At 39.2% G+C, this 19,137-nt stretch overlaps 2 protein-coding genes across 3 annotated transcripts; one reads left to right on the forward strand and one right to left on the reverse strand.

Annotated features, from left to right (window-relative positions):
* Nucleotides 1-238: 238 nt before the first annotated feature.
* Nucleotides 239-1,811, reverse strand: dnlz (DNL-type zinc finger). Its single transcript, XM_022764838.1, has 3 exons — nt 1,416-1,811; nt 1,175-1,314; nt 239-712 (listed from the first exon to the last, which is right to left on the reverse strand). The coding sequence occupies exons 1-3, from the start codon at nt 1,686-1,688 to the stop codon at nt 559-561; spliced, it is 567 nt and encodes a 188-aa protein (XP_022620559.1). The 5' UTR covers nt 1,689-1,811; the 3' UTR covers nt 239-558.
* A 2,409-nt stretch (nt 1,812-4,220) lies between these two features.
* Nucleotides 4,221-18,404, forward strand: lrrc8a (leucine rich repeat containing 8 VRAC subunit A). 2 transcript variants are annotated; one of them, XM_022764822.1, is made up of 3 exons: nt 4,221-4,376; nt 9,833-11,957; nt 13,754-18,404. In XM_022764822.1, the coding sequence occupies exons 2-3, from the start codon at nt 9,843-9,845 to the stop codon at nt 14,027-14,029; spliced, it is 2,391 nt and encodes a 796-aa protein (XP_022620543.1). In that variant the 5' UTR covers nt 4,221-4,376; nt 9,833-9,842; the 3' UTR covers nt 14,030-18,404. The 2 variants fall into 2 exon arrangements, with proteins under 2 accessions (XP_022620543.1, XP_022620544.1); XM_022764823.1 differs by lacking the exon at nt 4,221-4,376 and adding an exon at nt 6,272-6,342.
* The last annotated feature ends 733 nt before the right edge of the window (nt 18,405-19,137 follow it).

A 19,137-nucleotide genomic window follows, 5' to 3' on the forward strand; every position in this document is an offset into this window, starting at 1 on the left:
CGTTAGGTACCACTGTGATATTCTCATATGACGTGACCCTTAAAATAGCCCCTGCTCTTTCAGTCAATCAAATGCTGGCATGCCTAAATCAGTTGTCTTGGAGGGCCCATTGGAATGATGTAATATGACTTAACTCCAAACATAGTGCGAACGAGTTCACCAAATATTGGTAGGGACATGTCTCCGCCGTTCATATGCAAACCTACGCCCTTGTAACATACACACGTTTAGAGCGGAACTGCATTTAATATTTAGATGAAATATGGTAAAATACAACCTTTATACATAATAGGCAATTTACATACAGAGGAAGATGCTTCTGAATAGCTTTGGTTGTAGTCAGAAAATGTTGGGATGGTTTTAATTGAATACATGACTTTTTCAGTTTAATTTACAATCATTTAGCAGGGATTACAGTTCTAGCCCTAGCTATTAAAAGCTAGTCCCACATTGCTCAGATTTCAAGACAAAAGAACATTAGCAATTAAAAAGATTTACATGCATTATAAAAATAAATATATACATCTTTCAATATCTACATACAGTATAAACACAGCACTATTGTTTTTCTGGATTAATGTCTGATTTTTCAGTGTCTTCACTACATTGTGACTTGTCTTTGTTGGATTCATCCACCACTATCTCCAAAGCAGCACTTCCTTCAATCCTCTTCACAGTCTCTCCTTTGGCAGCAAGGATTTCCTCAATGTTCCTAAGACAAAAACAACATAGAACATGAGCCATTCAGACTTGTAATGTATGCAGTTGTTGGTATATCAAAATTTAAATTTCTTGAGCTCTTCTGACAGCCTTAAATGATCACAGAGGTGTTGTTTGTATACTTGTTCTCCCTGCAATGCTGTTGAGTTTATGATTGTATTCAGTTATTCTATGCTTTTATAAATTCTCTTATATATTGCTGTATTTTATTTGATTTTAATCATCAGTTAAATAATCCCATGATTGAATCTCTTTGTAAAGCACTTCAGTCAACGTTTGTTGTTTTTAAATGTGCTCAATAAATAATAAATAAACTGACGACTTGTTTATCTCGTGCCATTTACCAAAATACTCCTACATTAATGGACTAATGTATAAATGGTTACGGTTTGGATGTTATTATAAATCAATGACATATTCTGTTTTACGATGAGAAGTTCAAAGCACCACCAACCTCTTCCCTTCCAGATCAGAGAACCAGCTGAGGTTATCAGCGATGATGTGGTGATTCTTACATCCCGGACATGTCACTATCACTACACCTTTGTGGTAAGCCTGCTTGGATATCTTCTGTGTGGATCTAGTAGAGCAAACCTGTAAACATGATACAGCCTGTATGTCAGATTTACATGGGTGTGACCACATAAAATACATCAAGACAACCAAAGCTGTTTTAGAATTTCTGGTTCTGCTACCTTGCATGTGTAAACAAGATGGTAATGTGTTGTATGGATCTTCCCAACAGCGTCACTTCTGATACTCGGTGAAGTTGAGACTCCTCTACAGCTGATCAGGTCAGCTTCGCCTCTGTCAGTAGGTAACAAGTAACAAAGTCTATACTGGTCATTCCGGGAGAGGAGCCCCGTCCTGGCTGTGGTCGTCGTTGGTCGGTGAAACCCGGCGGTGCACAGTCTGGACAGAGCTGAAGGGCTGCGATAACACCGAAACAACTGTCTGACAGACAACATCGTCTTCGAAGGGTGTGATGAGCGCAAAAGAGCAAAACACTAGTGTAAAGCCAACATGACAGCTGCCCTGTTTCTGAGTTATAGACGAGTTACACACGATTTAATCAACGAGGGTGTTGTCGCGATTTGATGACATCATCAAAGGGTATTTTCAAAACAAACTTTATTTGCAAATTGTTCCTATAACAAAAAGTACTTACTGACCTGACACTTCAGGAATAATTGCACTTTGTTTGCTGGAGCCTCAAACGAATATCTTTCTAAACAGGAATATAAAAGAAAAAATCATTATATGAATATAAGATAGATTTGTAATAGATATAATCAGCTTAGAAGCTTTGATTAAGTTTTTATTCCGTGATGTGTTTGACAGAATACTGTCTTTCTCCACCCTGAGCACTTACAACCTTAAATGGTGCTTACCAATTAATGCATCAGTAATAACAATCTTGTGTCATTCAGCATGATGAGTACTTTTACATTTAATACTTTAAGTAGTTTTTGCTGATAATATTCATGAGCATTTACTTTAGTAAAATTTGAATGCAGGACTAGTAGGACTTGTAGTATGGTTACTCTCCACCACTGTCGCTGGTCAGAGTGGGTGGAAGCAATCTTTCAGAAGAATTATGACCTTGTTTTTTTTAAATTTCAGCATTAAAGATTGTGAAAGTTTAAACACAAACACAAAACACAAAAACAAAATACAATTTTTCTCCCAGTCTCAAAATACCTCTGGGATGGCCAGTGTGGCACAAGTCAGAACCAGCATCCTATATTAGGTTGCTATTAATATTGTAAGAGTTGTGCACAGACAGTTATCATCACCTCATTATTTGCAAAAGCTTTAGAGGGAATAGGAGACGTAAGGACATATTATGCATTTATAACAAAACAATTTTCACCATTGTTTCAACTGGCTGAGGCCAAGGCTGCTCCAGCAGTGTAAAGCTGAGCTGAATGACAATAAGCACAAATGACCAATTTAGTGAGCTGGTGGTGACTGAAGGGTGTGTTCATAAATCCTGCTAGGAAATGTGGGGGAAGCTTGTTTAGAGCAAACTGCAGTCAGTCTGAAACTGGGAGGGTTCCCAGTGCTCACACACTGCATCTGTGCTTTGTGCACATGCGTTTTTGTGTACTGTATTCCTCTCTTATAGTCTTAAATTAATTGTTACAACCTAATCAAAAGAGCTGTTTCACATATACAGTATCACTTATAATAAACCAGGACAGAAAAATGAGATATATGACAAGAGGTGGGGTTGTCTACCTTATGAGACAATCAAGTGCTACTGGTTTAATATTACACTATATGCACAATTAATTTTTACAGGAAGCATTCATTACTTATTTATAAGACCTCACTTTAAGCCAACATTTATTATTCAATAGGAACACTCCTCTCTGAAAGTTTGATTATAGGCTTTGTGAAATGCATCTGTTCGTAGGTGAGTGTTGAAATGAAGCTGAGCACATCTGCCACAATACTTTTGGTCAAGAGGATGAGAACTGAGAACTGCTTCATGTATTGCTGGAAGTCAAATTTTGGCTATATTACTTCATTTTTGTAACTTTGTATGGCTTTTTGCTGACACAATAACTTTGTATTGGCCTCTCAAACAGTGAAATCACTTAGCTCCAGAGTGCTAAAAACTTTTTTTTAAAAATTGTGTCATCTTTCTTAAAAACTTAAAAATGTAACTACATGACCAAATTGCCACCTTGGAATCAAAACAAAGCCACTCAAACATAATAATTTCTTGAAAATAAACTGCACTGTGCAAAACCATTATGTATTACAGTAAAGTGAGGATGCTTTCAAAAATAATGCCATGAATTGTTTTTATTTATTTATTAACTTCATACAAAGCATACAAAGTACAATAAACAGAAAAAAATGATTCACTGCTTTTAAAGCAGCATCAATTCTCCTAGGTACATTTGCTCAGTTTTCAAGGTACTTGACAGTTAGGTGTCTCAGAAAATTTGCCATAGTTCAATGTTATCTGCCTCTTCGTGTAATCCAAGATGGACTCAATGATGTTCAGATCTCTGTGGGGACCGGTTGCAGGACACCTTGTTCTTCTTGTCATTGAATATTTCTTAATAACTCTGGCTCTATTATTGGGATTGGGATTGTTGTCACGCTGCAGATGTCTCCTGGACAAGAATCTAAACATTCAAGTGCCTAAACATTTTGCATAGTACTGTATACAAATGTTTTATAATTTACTGTACAACAACTTATAGAAGTGGAATATAACCATTCATCAGGTGCAACATTATAATCAGTACTACAAAAACAACCTCCACATCACCTAAAAGAAATGAAGAGAAAAACAATGAAAACAAAGATCTAATGTTGCTTATAAACATAATATAGCAATTACACAATATTTTACTTCATTAATAAAGATTTTTTTGTATGACAGTTTCTCATACTGCCGCTGTGCTTTTATTTTGAAAACGGCTTTGTCTTAGGACTTCCCCCTGTCTCGTGCAGCAGCAGCGGTTTGTGCTAGCTGACGGACCCGCACGGTTTGTGCCTTCGTGTGGGTTTCACCTCAGTCACTGTCGTACGGGGCCCCGGCCCGGTGTCCGACTGGCCACAGCTGCCGAGAAACGTTAGAGAAATGTGTCACCCGTGTGCGGAGGAGGCGAGAGACACCAGCTTTAATAAAACAGGTGGGCATTTTTCTTAAAATGTGTAACTAGCTGGTTAGCTGTGGTTCAGTGTGATTTCACTGCCGCAGCGTGCTAACTGGGCATCGGTATGAGACATCGTTTCCCGTTGCCGCTCGTCAGCCTGTTGTGGCGAAGACCAGTTAGTAAAAGGTCGCAGTCTTGGTTGGATTACATGTTATTATACAGTCAGCATTACAGTCAGACTCTTAATCCCAGATTAATTTTAGCTAATAATATATTCTCGATCATACATCAGAAACATTTCATCCACAGTTGAAGGCCAGTAAGGTATTCTGGTATTATGGAAAAACAATATTACTGATTAAACACTGAAGCTGTAAACAGTATATTAATTATGGAAATACGCGTCAGACTGTAGGACTCTAAAAACATTAAAGCTAAGTTGATTAACTGCAGTGTTTCCATTGCGAAGAAAATTATGTCTGTGGTTATATTGTAGAGCTGGAATGATTAGTTGATTAATTGATTAGTCCATCAACAGAAAATGAATCGACAACTATTTTGATACTCAAGTAATTCTTTTAGTCATTTTTCGAGCTAAAATGTCAAAGATTTGCTGTGTCTAGTTACTCAAATATGAAGAGTTTATGCTGTATCTGTATCACACATGGTAGTAAACTGATAATATATGGGTTTGGAACTGTTGATCAGACATTTAAAGATGTCACCCTGAGTTGTGGGAAATTATAATAGGCAATTTTCACTGTCATTTCATTATCAAAACGATTAATCTAAAAAGTATGAATTGATAATGAGAACAATCATTAGTGGCAGCCCTAGTATATTGTTGAGTTCATAGTGAATTTGTGTTTTTATCATTACACAAATATTACAGTGATACAATAGGCTATAGTGTTACGGTAATATCCATGTAATAGCATATATGTTTGGTGTTGTATTTGTATTTTTTCTGTGTAAGATCTTTTATAGCATCATTGTAGTCTTTTGTGGTCAGGGTGATATATGACTGTGCAATATTGGCCATATAACTAGTCACATTAAGGTTAACCACATTAGTGAAATTATATAATCAAAACAGACTTTATAAAGTCACTTTAAATGGCCCTTGTTTCAGATGTGTAATGTGAACATGTATGAGTGTGACTTCTCCAGTGCTTTCTTCAGAAAAAAAAGTAGGTTTTTGTGAGCCAGAACCAGTTTGATTTGGTCAGGACTGCGCTGCAGTCTCTTAATGTCACAAGTCTGCCATTGGCAGGGTTGGTCAGATGGGCTGAGATCTGAAGCTGTGATAACTCTGTTTCCTACAGATGGCCCATGCCAGAAGGATTTTGTTTTCAAGGGACAGGGGAAATCTCATGTTTTGGAAGGATCTGTGGATGTTTTTGATCCCCTTATCGCCTGCTAAAAACATGATCCTGATTCCTTTATACCTTTAGTACAGCTATTAACAGCATCACCTCAAAAAATATACAGTGATATGTTGCTGGCTTGAGCTTAACCCAGCAACAGGCAGATTAATAAAAATCAGAATGATATAATAATTTCACCTCTCAAATATATTTGTTTGTGGATAGGTTATATGTGCAGAAGAGACCAAAATCTTTTCTTGTTATCAAGGCTGATGCTGACCTTATTTAACAGGTCAGGTAACGGCCAGATGTGACCACTTCACATTAGTAGTTATAGTTATAGTTTTTTTTTGTCAAACTCATAATAAGATTCTGCATTTCAGTTATGTAGGATTTTTGGTGGAATAACCCTTCTACAGGATGACAACCAGCAGTTCTGGGGTGTAATGTGGACCAGGATCAGTTCAAACAGGTTTTCAGAGCTGTGTTTTTTGTTTTTTGAAATGACCAGCAGACTCGATGGATGCAGCAGCATGGATGATAGAGCACAGAGAGAGGCTAACTGCAGGGCAAAACAATGCCCTGAGCCCTCTGCATATACAGAAGATCAACAACTTCTCTAACAACAAGCACAGGTGTGATTAAAAAAAAAAAAAAAAATCTACTATATATTTATAAATGCTTACACCCAAATTCTATAATACTAAACTATAGAATACATGGTATGACTATCACTACCCCCCCCCCTCGATCCCAGCTGGTATAGTCCAATACAACTTACTGAAAGTGGAAGTTGTGTGGCGCAATTTCATGTGCACATTTCATGAAAACACCACAAGTTGCTGGCCAGAAGTGGACTAATAATAAAACTAGTCGGCATGAACTCAAGTAAATGAATTCATAAATGTAAACTATATGATCAGGTAGGTCAGATATCCGTAATATTGTGTAAAGCAACAATTTCTCACATTAAACAGAATAGTTGTGGATTGATTCTCTATCAATCAACTAATTGTGTGAGTTTTGGTGTGCACTCATCACTGACAGACTTTCAGTATGAGATAGTCAGAGAGTCTTGTGATCCTGTTTTAAACTTGTCTGAGACTTGGTTAATTTTTTCCCTACATCTAGTCCAGCACACGTTAAAAAACAACTATAGATCGCATGCTGTTGACAAGACAGATATGGAAATAATGGTTTCAACAACTCAGAACTAGTGAAAGAATCCCAAAAACTATCATCCCTTGAAGGTTACTCATCCATGCTGAATCATAGTGAACAATAAGGATGGAGAATCACTCAGTGGCTGTGTAATGCTCTCTGTTGCTAGGACTTGGAAGGTCCTTTGGGTGTAATCAAGTACTTACATGGAAATTAAGTTGTTGCAGGGAGAAAATTGACGGACGTATCAAAGAAAAACAACACAAATCAGTCTAATGGAATGTAATAAAAGTTTAAGCCTTCTATAAATGATGGCAATGCTGACATTCTTTCCATCCATACATTAAGGGAACCCATAAACATACCACTCCTCAAATAAAAGGGCCTCAATCAGCTGTCAGATTCAGAACCTTGACCTTCCTGTGTGTCTTAAAGTTACCCTGTGGTTGAATAATGTTTTTTGAGATTATTTAATCAGTTTGTTGATGTAGGCTGTCAATTTGAAATAATTTAGTTAAAAAGGTCAACTTCAGGCAAATTTTACAATCTTTTCAGGAGATATAGGTAGAGAATATGCCATTGACATTCAAGTCAGATGGTTTTTTCCCCTCTATTTTTCTGTTTGAATTCAGTTGAGACACTAGTGTCCTTGAGGAAAATGGTGCTTGGCTCTGTAAAGTATTGGCTCTCACAGCATCCAGGTTCACCTGTACCTCTCTCAGCCCATGTATCAGAGCCTCATTGACAAAAATCGCCTACACAAAAGCAGCTCTGTTCCAGGAACAAATTCAGGAGAAATGTACTGGGCTAAATCTACAAACAGGAAACCAAGAGAAGAGGCGCTATGTAGTCCAGTCTTTACCTTTTTCTTTTTAAATGAAGTTTTAATTTGAGGATTAGAACACCATATTCCTCTGTTGTGTTTGTGGTGGTGAGAATGATCAGATTGCTTACAGTTCATCAGAAGAAAAGTCCTTAGTTGGAATTGTGGGTGGTGGTTCAGGAAGACGTGCAGTGTGATTCATAAACAAGATAAAGAGCTTGCAGACTTGTGTTTATTTTCCAGGATAATGTGAAAAAAAACTTGTTCTTTTGGACCAAAGATATCAGTGACTGGGTATGTTTATTATGTAACACTGAGTTTACAGGATCTTTGTTTGTTAATATTCTGGATGGCCAGAGTTCTCTTCAAAACTTACAGCTTTTATTTTAGTCTTTATAGTTACAGTTTACTTGACCTTTTCAGTGCAGTCATGTGACAGGCCACTAGCTTTAGTTTGAATTAGGAAACACTTCTACTGCAGTTTCACACAGTTTCAGTCAAAACATATTTGATGGGCTGTTATGGTTTTGGATTTGTGATTAATCTTAGCCATACAGTGGAATGGAAACTTAATTTGTGTCAAAGATTGTCTCTTGTTTTTAATACCATGTGAATGATCATCATTTAGAGGTTCTTAGCAGCTGTTGGGTCTCTGTGTGCTGTAGTTTGAGTTGAGGTAAAGCAGCGGCCTCACAGAGGAGGCCCACAGCGACTGTACCATTCTGGTTTGAACTGGATAAAACAAAGCTTTTTTTGTGACCACTTGACCAGCTATCCTCTTTCATCCCTTTCCTGTAAGTAAGAGTTGAGTAGACAGTGAAATACAATTTTGGAGATTTTTTTTTAAATCAACTGCTCCCAGCTTTGTGTTCTAAGAGGAAACAAAAGTGATATGATGATTTTTGATTATTCTCCCCAGATATACTGCAAGATGGGGTTTGCCCACATTACACTTTTATTCCATGTTACAGCTTAGTCCAGGGTTAACATTAAGCCTTGAAACAGCTTGGATAAGAAAGAAAATGCTTAGATTGCTGTAGTTTTTGCATTACTCACATTTACTGTGTGAGGAAGTAACCCAGTTGTGGTATGACAGATGTACTCCAGCGTAAATGGACATCTGGGAGAGTGTCTTGGTTTTAGGGTTTATTTGTTTCGTGGTCAGCAGCACGATTGCACTTGGTTTCACTTCCATTTTGCTGAGAGAGTTTTCAAGTCAAAGTTGAAGTTTTTAGTATTCTTTCTCATTCTGATAATTTACTGTGTAAGGAGTAGAATCAACCCATTTGACTGAGCTCCTCTTGAAATTAAAATTAATCATTTGTGTCTTGTTCTGAGATATTTGAGTGGAATTTGTCCTAGCTTCTGAGAATGATATATTAATTTAGAGGAACACTGTTAAACACTGTTAAAACTTCAGCAGGCCGTAAACATGGTCATGCAGAAAAATTGAAGCACATCAGATGGAGAAAACGGGACTTGTGTGAACTGTGCTGTGTCAGAGCCTGTGGTCCTTGTGCTTCCACTTGCTCTGCAGTCTCTGAACCGCTGTGTGCTGTCGGGATATGCAGGATGCTTGGGTTTATCCCTACTGCACAGCAGACTCTAAAGTACATACAATCACTGCCAGTCCGGTAACTACACATGTGGCTTTTAACATGCTGACTGTGCTATATGTGTGATGATAACTGAATTGGACTCATTGGAGTCTCTAACAGAAGAGAACTGAGAAGCACAAACTGACCTTAAAAACTGAGACATGGGGGAAACATTCAGTATGTAGTGGCTGAGCACGCCATTCAGACACAAAAGTAATGAAACATCAATATCAAAAACACAGTTGTCAAAGAAATAATAAGAAAAATCTAACTAGAAAACACTCCCCCTCCCATATGACGTAGGAGCAACAGTGCAGTCCAATTGGCAATCAACACCATTTAAACAGGTCTGATGCAACTGGGCCTCTTTTTGTTGGCCAGTCAGGCAACTCCAGAAACAACCCCCAGGAATAACATTTTGCTGTGCTATGATTTTAACCACAAGCACATACAGGTTTCCAAAACTGTCCATCATGTTGTAAAATTGACGTGTTACCAACTAATTCCTCATTTTCTGTTTTCTCTGTGTTTTGTTTTTTTTAGATAAACCATCATGATTCCCATCACAGAGCTCCGGTACTTTGCTGACACCCAGCCAGCGTACCGTATCCTGAAGCCATGGTGGGACGTATTCACCGACTACATCTCAATCGTCATGCTGATGATCGCAGTGTTCGGTGGTACACTGCAGGTCACGCAGGACAAGATGATCTGCCTGCCTTGCAAGTGGGTGGTCAACAGGTCATGCGAGACCATGCCCGTCCCAAACATGACCACCCCCTATGTACTGGAACCCAAAGGCATTCAGTATGACCTCGACCGTCATCAGTATAATTATGTTGATGCAGTCTGCTACGAGAACGAACTACACTGGTTTGCCAAATATTTCCCCTATCTGGTGCTACTCCACACCCTCATCTTCTTGGCCTGTAGCAACTTCTGGTTCAAGTTTCCCCGCACAAGCTCAAAACTGGAGCACTTTGTCTCCATCCTCCTCAAGTGCTTTGACTCCCCGTGGACAACGAGGGCTTTGTCTGAGACCGTGGTGGAGGAGAGCGATCCCAAACCTCTCGGCAAAATGAATGGTTCGATGGACAAGAAGGCTTCGTGTGTGAGCGAGGATGTGGAAGCTAGCGTGCCCATGCTTCAAAGAACAAAGTCCAGAATTGAACAAGGAATTGTAGATCGCTCTGAAACTGGGGTTTTAGATAAAAAAGAAGGGGAGCAGGCTAAGGCTCTATTTGAGAAGGTGAAGAAGTTCAGGATACATGTAGAGGAGGGTGATATAGTCTACCGTCTTTACATACGTCAGACTATCATCAAAGTAATCAAGTTTATACTGATAATTTGCTACACAGCCTACTATGTACACTACATCAGATTCAGTGTAGTGTGTGCAGTAAACCTTAAGAAGCTAACAGGGTATAGCACGTTCTCTTGTGCTCACCCGTTAGCAACACTTTTCAAGATTTTGGCCTGTTTCTACATCAGCTTGGTTGTAGTTTATGGCCTTATCTGCATGTACACTCTGTGTTGGATGCTCAGTCGCTCCCTCAAAAGATACTCCTTTGAGTCAATCCGGGAGGAGAGCAGCTATAGTGACATCCCTGACGTGAAGAACGACTTTGCCTTCATGCTACACATGATAGATCAGTATGACCCTCTCTACTCCAAGCGCTTTGCTGTTTTTCTGTCAGAGGTGAGCGAGAACAAGCTGAGGCAGCTGAACCTGAACAATGAGTGGACGTTGGAGAAGCTGAGGCAGCGCATCACCAAGAACTCCCAGGAGAAGCTGGAGCTGCATTTGTTCATGCTCAGTGGGATCCCAGACACAGTGTTTGATCTGATAGAGCTCGAAGTGCTCAAGCTGGAGCTTATCCCTGATGTAACTATCCCACCAATCATTGCCCAGCTTTCCAACCTGAGAGAGATGTGGCTCTATCACACACCAGCTAAAATTGAGGCTCCAGCTCTGGCTTTCCTGAGGGAAAACCTGAAGTCTCTCCACATCAAGTTCACTGACATCAAGGAGATCCCTCTGTGGATCTACAGTCTGAAGAACCTCAGTGAGCTGCACCTAACTGGGAACCTGAGTGCTGAGAACAATCGATACATCGTCATCGATGGGCTCAGGGAGCTCAAAAGGCTCAAAGTGCTACGTCTCAAGAGCAACCTAACCAAGCTGCCGCAGGTAGTGACAGATGTGGGCGTGCACCTCCAGAAGCTCTCCATCAATAACGAGGGTACCAAGCTCATGGTGCTCAACAGCCTGAAGAAAATGGTCAACCTGACGGAGCTCGAGCTGGTTCGCTGTGATCTTGAACGCATTCCTCACTCCATCTTTAGTTTGCACAACTTGCAGGAGATTGACCTGAAGGACAACAATCTGAAGACAATAGAGGAGATCATCAGCTTCCAGCATCTGCATCGGCTTGTGTGCCTGAAGCTGTGGTACAACCAGATCGCCTACATACCCATTCAGATCGGAACACTTACCAACCTGGAGCGGCTGTATCTGAACAGGAACAAGATTGAGAAAATCCCCAGCCAGCTTTTCTTCTGTCGCAAGCTGCGCTTCTTAGACCTGAGTCACAACAATCTGACCAGCATCCACGCTGATGTAGGCTTCCTCCAGAACCTGCAGTACTTCGCTGTGACAGCAAACAGGGTGAGAAAAAAAAAAAAAAACACAACTTAAAATTTTTTTTCACTGCAATGTTTTCATCTCAGTGAAAGTTTGTCTCCACTCCTCTATCTCTCTATCATGTGTGAATAAGATTAGCTCAAAGGCCAGATAAGGTATTTACAAAGGTCAGCTCTTATAAACGCTGAGATGTTCATGGATAGGTTGGAAATTATGACTTTAAAGATAACCACATGACTGAGGCTTAGACAGTTTTTCAGTTGTGTATTGTCAACAGATACAGGATTGTATACTTCCCAGTTTAAATTTTGTCCTCAGAGGTGTAGATTTATGCTTCATGCAGCAAAAACATTTGAGTTCAGTTGACATAAAAGTTGAAAAGCATGCTATGATCTCGGTCCGTTTATCTGTTTTCCAGTAACTGAAACTCAGGCGTGTCCTGTACATAGCAGTCAAATGAACTGCTAACATGTTAGATAAAAGTCCTGTGTGGAATGAACCACAGGTTTTTACTACAGGTCTTGTTTCTTTTCTTCTTTCAGTCTAATAAATTGAAACCATTAGAGAGTTCAAAGCTTAGTCACATTTATGGTTTAATTAAACAATTTTTCTGTGAGAGCACATTATGATTCATTGAGCATGATTCCCTCTTAGAAGAGAGGATGATAAAAATGTTTCCATCTCCAGTATACATCCTGAGAAGTGAACTATTACTTTTCGAGTAAACCCTCACAAATGCCCTTTATTTAGGCTGCTGTTTATTTCAGTTGAAAAGGTCATTAACTTAAAAATTTTGAGGGCTGTGCCAAATCCTGCCATTATAGGATTTCAAGACCTCCAAGGATGTCCTTTTGGGTGGTTTAGTCCATTTGGTTTGTGGTGAAGTAGTACATCATTTCAGTCTTAACAAAATGCTTTTTATTTGATTTGCAATGTAGGAATTTCATTCAGGGAGATGCAGTTTGTTCACCGTGAGAATTTAGAAAAACAGCATTCTCCTGTTAACGCTGTTTTTCACTCAAAAGCATGCATACAGGATCATGTGTTTTCAGTAAAGCCTACTATTACTGCCATTTTATTGTGTTTGCTTGTGTGGTTTCACACTGGAAACAGGTTCCAGTATTTTGTGTGCAGCCAAAAATAGCTCCATTAAATGAGACAATTCAAGGTGTTTTTAAGGCCTCTTTTGCCTACATCCTCCCTTACACTGTTAGCACATTATCAATTCAAATTAGCTGTGTAATTGTGAATATTGTGTCAATGTAGATGGGATGTGATTTCTGTAGATGTTAATTAATAATAGGTGCTTATAGAGCTTTAGGGTTCGAATTGTTGTTTTTAGGCAAACACAAAGAATTCAAAATAGGACAAGAAGTTCATGGAGCGTAAGCACACAAAGGCTCTGAGGGTACATGGCTGGCTGTTGGTTTTAAATTATTTGTCGGTCTTTGAAGCTATTTTGTTTGTTTTCTTTTTCCAGTATGCTAAATCTGTTATGAAACTTAGTCTGACAGCAACTTTTGAGTGCCCTTTAATCTTATTTTGATTTGTTTCCTGTCCTGGGGCCTGGCTTGTGTTAATCTTTTTTTTTTCTTTTTTAAATTCGGTAACATCTGAAATGAACAGGATCTATAAACGAACCCTTCTCCACTCAATATAGTTGAAACAGCTGCCTCTTTTTCTTAATGCCCTTTGCTCACATCTCTAGTCCCTGCCTCATCTGGCCATGGCATATGGATTAAAAATTGAACAGCTCAGACTTTCTGTTCACTGGTAATTTACACCCCTCTTTGTTCTGCCTCTTGTCCTCTCCACTTCAGATTGAGACTTTGCCCCCAGAGCTCTTCCAGTGTAAGAAGCTGCGTACACTGAATCTGGGAAACAACTGCCTGCAGACGCTGCCATCACGCTTCGGAGAACTCACCGGGTTGACCCAGCTGGAGCTGAGAGGGAACCGTCTGGAGTGTCTCCCGGTGGAGCTCGGCGAGTGTCGGCTGTTGAAGAGGAGTGGTCTGGTGGTGGAGGAGGACCTGTTCAACACGCTGCCATCAGAAGTCAAAGAGCAGCTTTGGAGGGCCGATAAGGAGCAAGCTTGAACCAAACCTCAGCGGTGAGCTGCAAAGGAGAAAAGTTTGATTTGAGAAACAAACGAGAAGTGATTTTGTTTATAAAGAGAGGCAAACCTTGAGAGGTTTGCAGCATTGTTGTCCATGTGGGCTCAGACGAGGGATGAGGCTTCCCTGACAGGAACTATGAAAGCATGGATGTCATACTTCAAGACCTCCAAGGAATCTCTAAGTTCATGATCTTCAAGGAAAAATCTCATAACCAACCTTGGTGATGAAAGGTGGTTTACTAATGTGGCTTTTCTGTAATTTCATTCTAAATATCAAGCTGCAGGGATGCAAGCAGGTGACGTCACATATGCATGCCACAGTAGGACCTGTTTAAAGCAAACCTGTTTATTGGAAAGAGCCAAAAAACAGAAAAAAACTTTGCACGATTCAGCCTTGCCAGTGAGCTAAGCGTGCTGACTATCACTTCTTTGCTGGCCGTGGGATACATGCACAAATTGAAGATGCTCATAGCAATGTTTGCCTGACATTCCTCTGGCCTTGAGAATCAAAATTTTACTTTTACTATTACATTTGCAGTTGCAGTGTAGTGTTACTGAGAATACTGGCAGATGTTAGAAAAAATTAATAGTGCAACTGACAGCCAGCTTGTTGAGGCATGAAGGTTTGGCCCTTTTTGTTTTCTTCAGGCTCTCTGTACACTCAACGTGCTTGGATGCATCTTTTTATGCGAACAAAATGACTCTATGATGAAGATCATCCAAAAGGTGATCTCACAGCTTAGGCCTTAACTTAGACTGATGAAATGACATCAAAGAAAAGCTGTCATATGGGAAACAAATGGGAACAAACTCTACAGTACAATGTCTAAATACCCTGCAGTTGTTAATTTATAATGTCGTCCTGTGGCCAGGCTTTTCGTTAGCTGTATGGGAGCTGGGGAGCTTCTTCTTGGACACTTTATTTTGCTTCACAAAACATCATGTCTTATTTAGACATGTAACCAAGCTTTACCTTGTTTTGCATGACTAAACATCACATACATTACTGATGTGTTTTAAGGTATGTGAGATGGGCTTTATATCAGTATATTTGGGCCTATTTAAACAAAGTCAAGAATTTATTTTGACTCAAAGATACAAATTTCTTGCTTTAAAACGCTAATATACACTGGTATCATGCTTGGGCCTGTGAATGAGGCTGTAATGTGATTGGGTTAACACTCAAGTAATATGTGATGGAAATTAAGTGAGTGACTTAACACCACAGAGTAACAATTTATTTTAAGCTTATTATGGAACATAAACCTGTAGCCAGAGATCTCAAGTGACCTTTCTTCAATTGAAGGCTAATATATTTCTTCACTGACAAGACTGTAATTATACAGTGTCCCTCTGCTCACATAAGTTTGCTGTCCCTGTATTAAAGCTACAGAGACACAAACATTCAGAGAACTCCCTGTCACAGTTGATTTCTTTGTTTTTATCTAGTTAAAACATGCAAGCTTGCACAATGCTAATCACACAGCTGCTAGATAATATAAACCAATAAAAAGGAGCAAAAATCAAGGTACTTTTATGCTCAGTGTGATTATTACTTATATGGCACCTCCAAGTGGATGAAGTGCAGATGTTAGACAGGAGAGATGTAACTAGCTGCCAGGTACTGCCAGTCTTAGAAAGAGAGGTGTTGATGTTAGTGACTCAAGTGCCCAGTTGTTTGTATGCTAGCCATTATATTTATCATGCTCAGTTTACTCGAGGGGAAACTGGACATTCATCAGCACTTTGTTTATCCATCCAAGAGCAAAATGAGGACAAACAGGAAATTACAGAGTGAAGGAAACTGGTTTTGACCGACCTACACAAGGGAAACATTTATTCACAGAGAGAGTATGCAGAATATGTGATTTCCACATGCATGGTGCAAATTAGTGCAATAGTGCTTTGTCTGCTTGAAACGCTTTTCTTGTTAAGACCTTGGATTTAATAGCATCATTTGGAGTATACCTGCTATGTTTACTCCAGCCAGGCATCTTTTGTTGCAAATATGGCCTTACCTTTTACAAGCCGTACGCCCTGTTAATGATCACAAACATCACGGTCATATGTTGTTCTTTTTTCATGTATTGTAAAATGTATAGCTGAAATGTTTAACGTCTTTGTTTCATGCATATCAGACATGCGGTATGTGGTCTTATTGTTACCAGCTGTTTCTTTTGTTTTAGTTTAGCTATTCAAGAGTTTCAAGGGAAGTTTCACTGTAATAATACAACTGCACCTTTGTTCACAGTGAATTTTGTTTCACTTAGGCCATGGCCTTAAATCCAAATGCCCTTCGAGGGGTCACTAGTAAAGTGCACCCAGACAGTCTTAAAGCGCAGTCTTTTATCTTGAATGTGTTGACTAGCAGTCAAGACAGTAATTCACAAGGAAATCTCAGCTTTTCCCTCATGTGTACAATTTTTAAACATAATTCTTTGAAGTGGCATGTCCATTTCAATATTTATGCTCTAGTTTAATTTTTAAAAGGTGCCAAGTAAGAGCAAAAACATGTTTTTCATTACACTCTACAGATATTGACTGTTGACCTGTTGGATGCCAAAAAATGACTGCAAATAGTCAAGTAATTGAGATACTATCATATTACACATAATGTATACCTGGAGGGAAGTAACATGGTTCAATGTAGTGGTGCAGTGCAGTCCAGTGCAGTGCTGCTGACACTAAAGATCCCCCTCCTGCAGTGCACCAGAGTGTCAAAATAGTCCCTTCAAAACAGAGCACATCAGCTATTGTTTCAAGTGTGTTTTTCATCCTTATGTATTTAAGGAATTTAAGTTCCGATATATTTTTAGCCCTAAATTCACCCTGGTTGGAACAGGTGGACTCAATTACTCTTCAAGAGTTTCATAGAAATCTATCTCAGGGCGTCACTGGGAGATTATTCACACCCCATCAGAATAGTTGGATTTATTAAAAGTTTCCATTTACTGTACATGTTGATATATTCATACATCAGGCCTTTTTCCATTTCAGCTTTACCATTGTCAGTCTACATCAGCATTATGACACATCACTCAAATGTTTGAGTTGCATTTTTTACTACTAACGTTTGCCTTTATATCCACAAATATTTTGTCCAGGAATCACATCAGTAGTTTTGTCTGACCTCCAGAGCCATGACTACAGACACGTACAGTCCCTCACAGTCACTTCCCTCTGAGTCACGAGTTGAGCATGTTTAACCTGCGGCCCCACTCCCTTTCCTGCACGTCAGTGTCAGTTAATTAGTGTGAAGGTCTGAGATGAGGTCAGTCAGCCATTCGCAGAGCACCCGAAAGAGGAAGTTTTAGTGACTAATAAAATTCCCCTTAGTTACTAGAAATCTCTAGCACTTTGATTAGTATCATGTCTCATTTGTCCACACTAACTAGCCTCAATCAATACATTTAAAAGCTTTTTTTCCATTGTGTGCCAAAATAGTTTTTCTTTCCACTTCCATGTTCTCTCTTTTGAATTTATGTTGAAGTGTGAAATATCAAAAACGTGCTTGTTTGTGTGTTATGTATGCCTTACACAGTGTAGTCTGTGTTAAGCAGCATGACTGATCAGTTTATTCTCACAGAGAATTAACAGAAATCCACAGAGGGTTTGACATTGAGTTGCTGATTTCTTTTTGGATGCAGCGCCTGTCCTCAAAAACAAGACAAGATTTTACAACTGAACAGAAACAACTTGACAATCTAGCATACTGTAAATGGAGGTGAGCTCACCTTCCAGTGTGGGCATTGTGTGTAACAGTACACATCATCATCTGTTAATATTCCTGGAGCGTGTACATTTTTGGACGGTTACAAACCATTTCACTTGAGCAAAAAAAAAATTGCATTATTCAAAAAACTGCCATGATTGCATTGTATTGACATCTAATCTCTACCTATGTATAAATGGTTGTTTTTTAAATCCATGATTGTATTTACTATTTACGATAAATCCATCTGTATTCTGATGCCTGTAGATCAGGGATATATGAAAACAGTATGTTGGTTTCCTTTTTCTTGTTTCACATCCATTTCATTTCACAGCATGAGTTTGTTGATTCTGATGCTGAACTTGTGTGCAGTATAGCCATACTGAAAGCCAACCACTTAACCCCTAGCAACAGTCATTGCTGTAAATAAGCCTGAAGCCTGAAAGCTGGATGGACAGATTTGTTTTGATCAGCACTGTCTGTATCGCACGTGAAAAGGCCTTTATTAATTAATTGTTGCCAAGTGGATTGAACACTGGCTTTTTAAGCGGGACGTCTGTATCAATGAACAACTGAACTTTTGATTTCCTAATGTTCAGACCCTACTTTTGTACCATTCTGACACATGATAATAAAATAAACACTAAACACTAAATCCTGTTGCAAAAAATATGTTAATTCCCACTTTGCTGGATGTTTTTTCTTCCAGGAGAAAGCCCTGAGCACTGTTATGGGTTTTGATGAGAAGCAGTTTTTAAACATTAAACTTTTGACCTTTTGGCTAATTTTGGCAGGAAAAACACAGGTCTAATTAATATCATTTACAATGGCACATCTGTATTAGTTGTCCCAGTAAGTCACTGCGTGCACTAAGCTAGCATGAACAACACCAGGACTCTGGAGCTGGCTCACCTCCATAAACAATCCAGTTGTGTTTATGTTACTAATTACAAATGTGCATTACCTGCTGTGTCACATCAAGAGCTTAAACATTATTTCTTCTTACGGTAGCATTTTGAAGTTTAACTAACTGACTTTTACACCTCAGCCTACCTTGTGGACTTGAATAATGATGCACCATTGAAAGCCACTGCAGCTGAGAGCTGTAGGTTCCCAGCTGGGATGTTCACAATATACGGCTGGCTTTTCCACTGGGATCTATGAAGGCAGTGGTGGCATATCTAAGGGACAAGAGCAAATGCTTTTGTACTGATAAAAGCTACACTGAGCAATAATTCAGTATGAATGTCAGTGATAAGACATGATTTAATTACCTGGATGACTGACAGGAAAGTTCCAACAACATACGTCTCCAGTGTGCGTGTGCAGGTAGGGCATGCTCTGAGCAACTGAAGCAAGTTGTCCTCAAAAACCAT

This window comes from Seriola dumerili, unplaced genomic scaffold (genome assembly GCF_002260705.1).
Source record: "Seriola dumerili isolate Sdu_G_001 unplaced genomic scaffold, Sdu_1.0 BDQW01000590.1, whole genome shotgun sequence".
NCBI classification, from domain to species: Eukaryota; Metazoa; Chordata; class Actinopteri; order Carangiformes; family Carangidae; genus Seriola; species Seriola dumerili.

Bases quoted from the DNA above. Each gene is read 5' to 3' on its own strand.
- dnlz (XM_022764838.1), bottom strand. From the start codon at position 1,688: ATGTTGTCTGTCAGACAGTTGTTTCGGTGTTATCGCAGCCCTTCAGCT. The intron at 1,315-1,415 runs GTAGCAGAACCA...TCATGTTTACAG, and splicing joins ATCTTGTTTACACATGCAAG to GTTTGCTCTACTAGATCCAC. The intron at 713-1,174 runs GTTGGTGGTGCT...TTTTTGTCTTAG, and splicing joins TCTGATCTGGAAGGGAAGAG to GAACATTGAGGAAATCCTTG.
- lrrc8a (XM_022764822.1), top strand. From the start codon at position 9,843: ATGATTCCCATCACAGAGCTCCGGTACTTTGCTGACACCCAGCCAGCG. The intron at 11,958-13,753 runs GTGAGAAAAAAA...TCTCCACTTCAG, and splicing joins TCGCTGTGACAGCAAACAGG to ATTGAGACTTTGCCCCCAGA.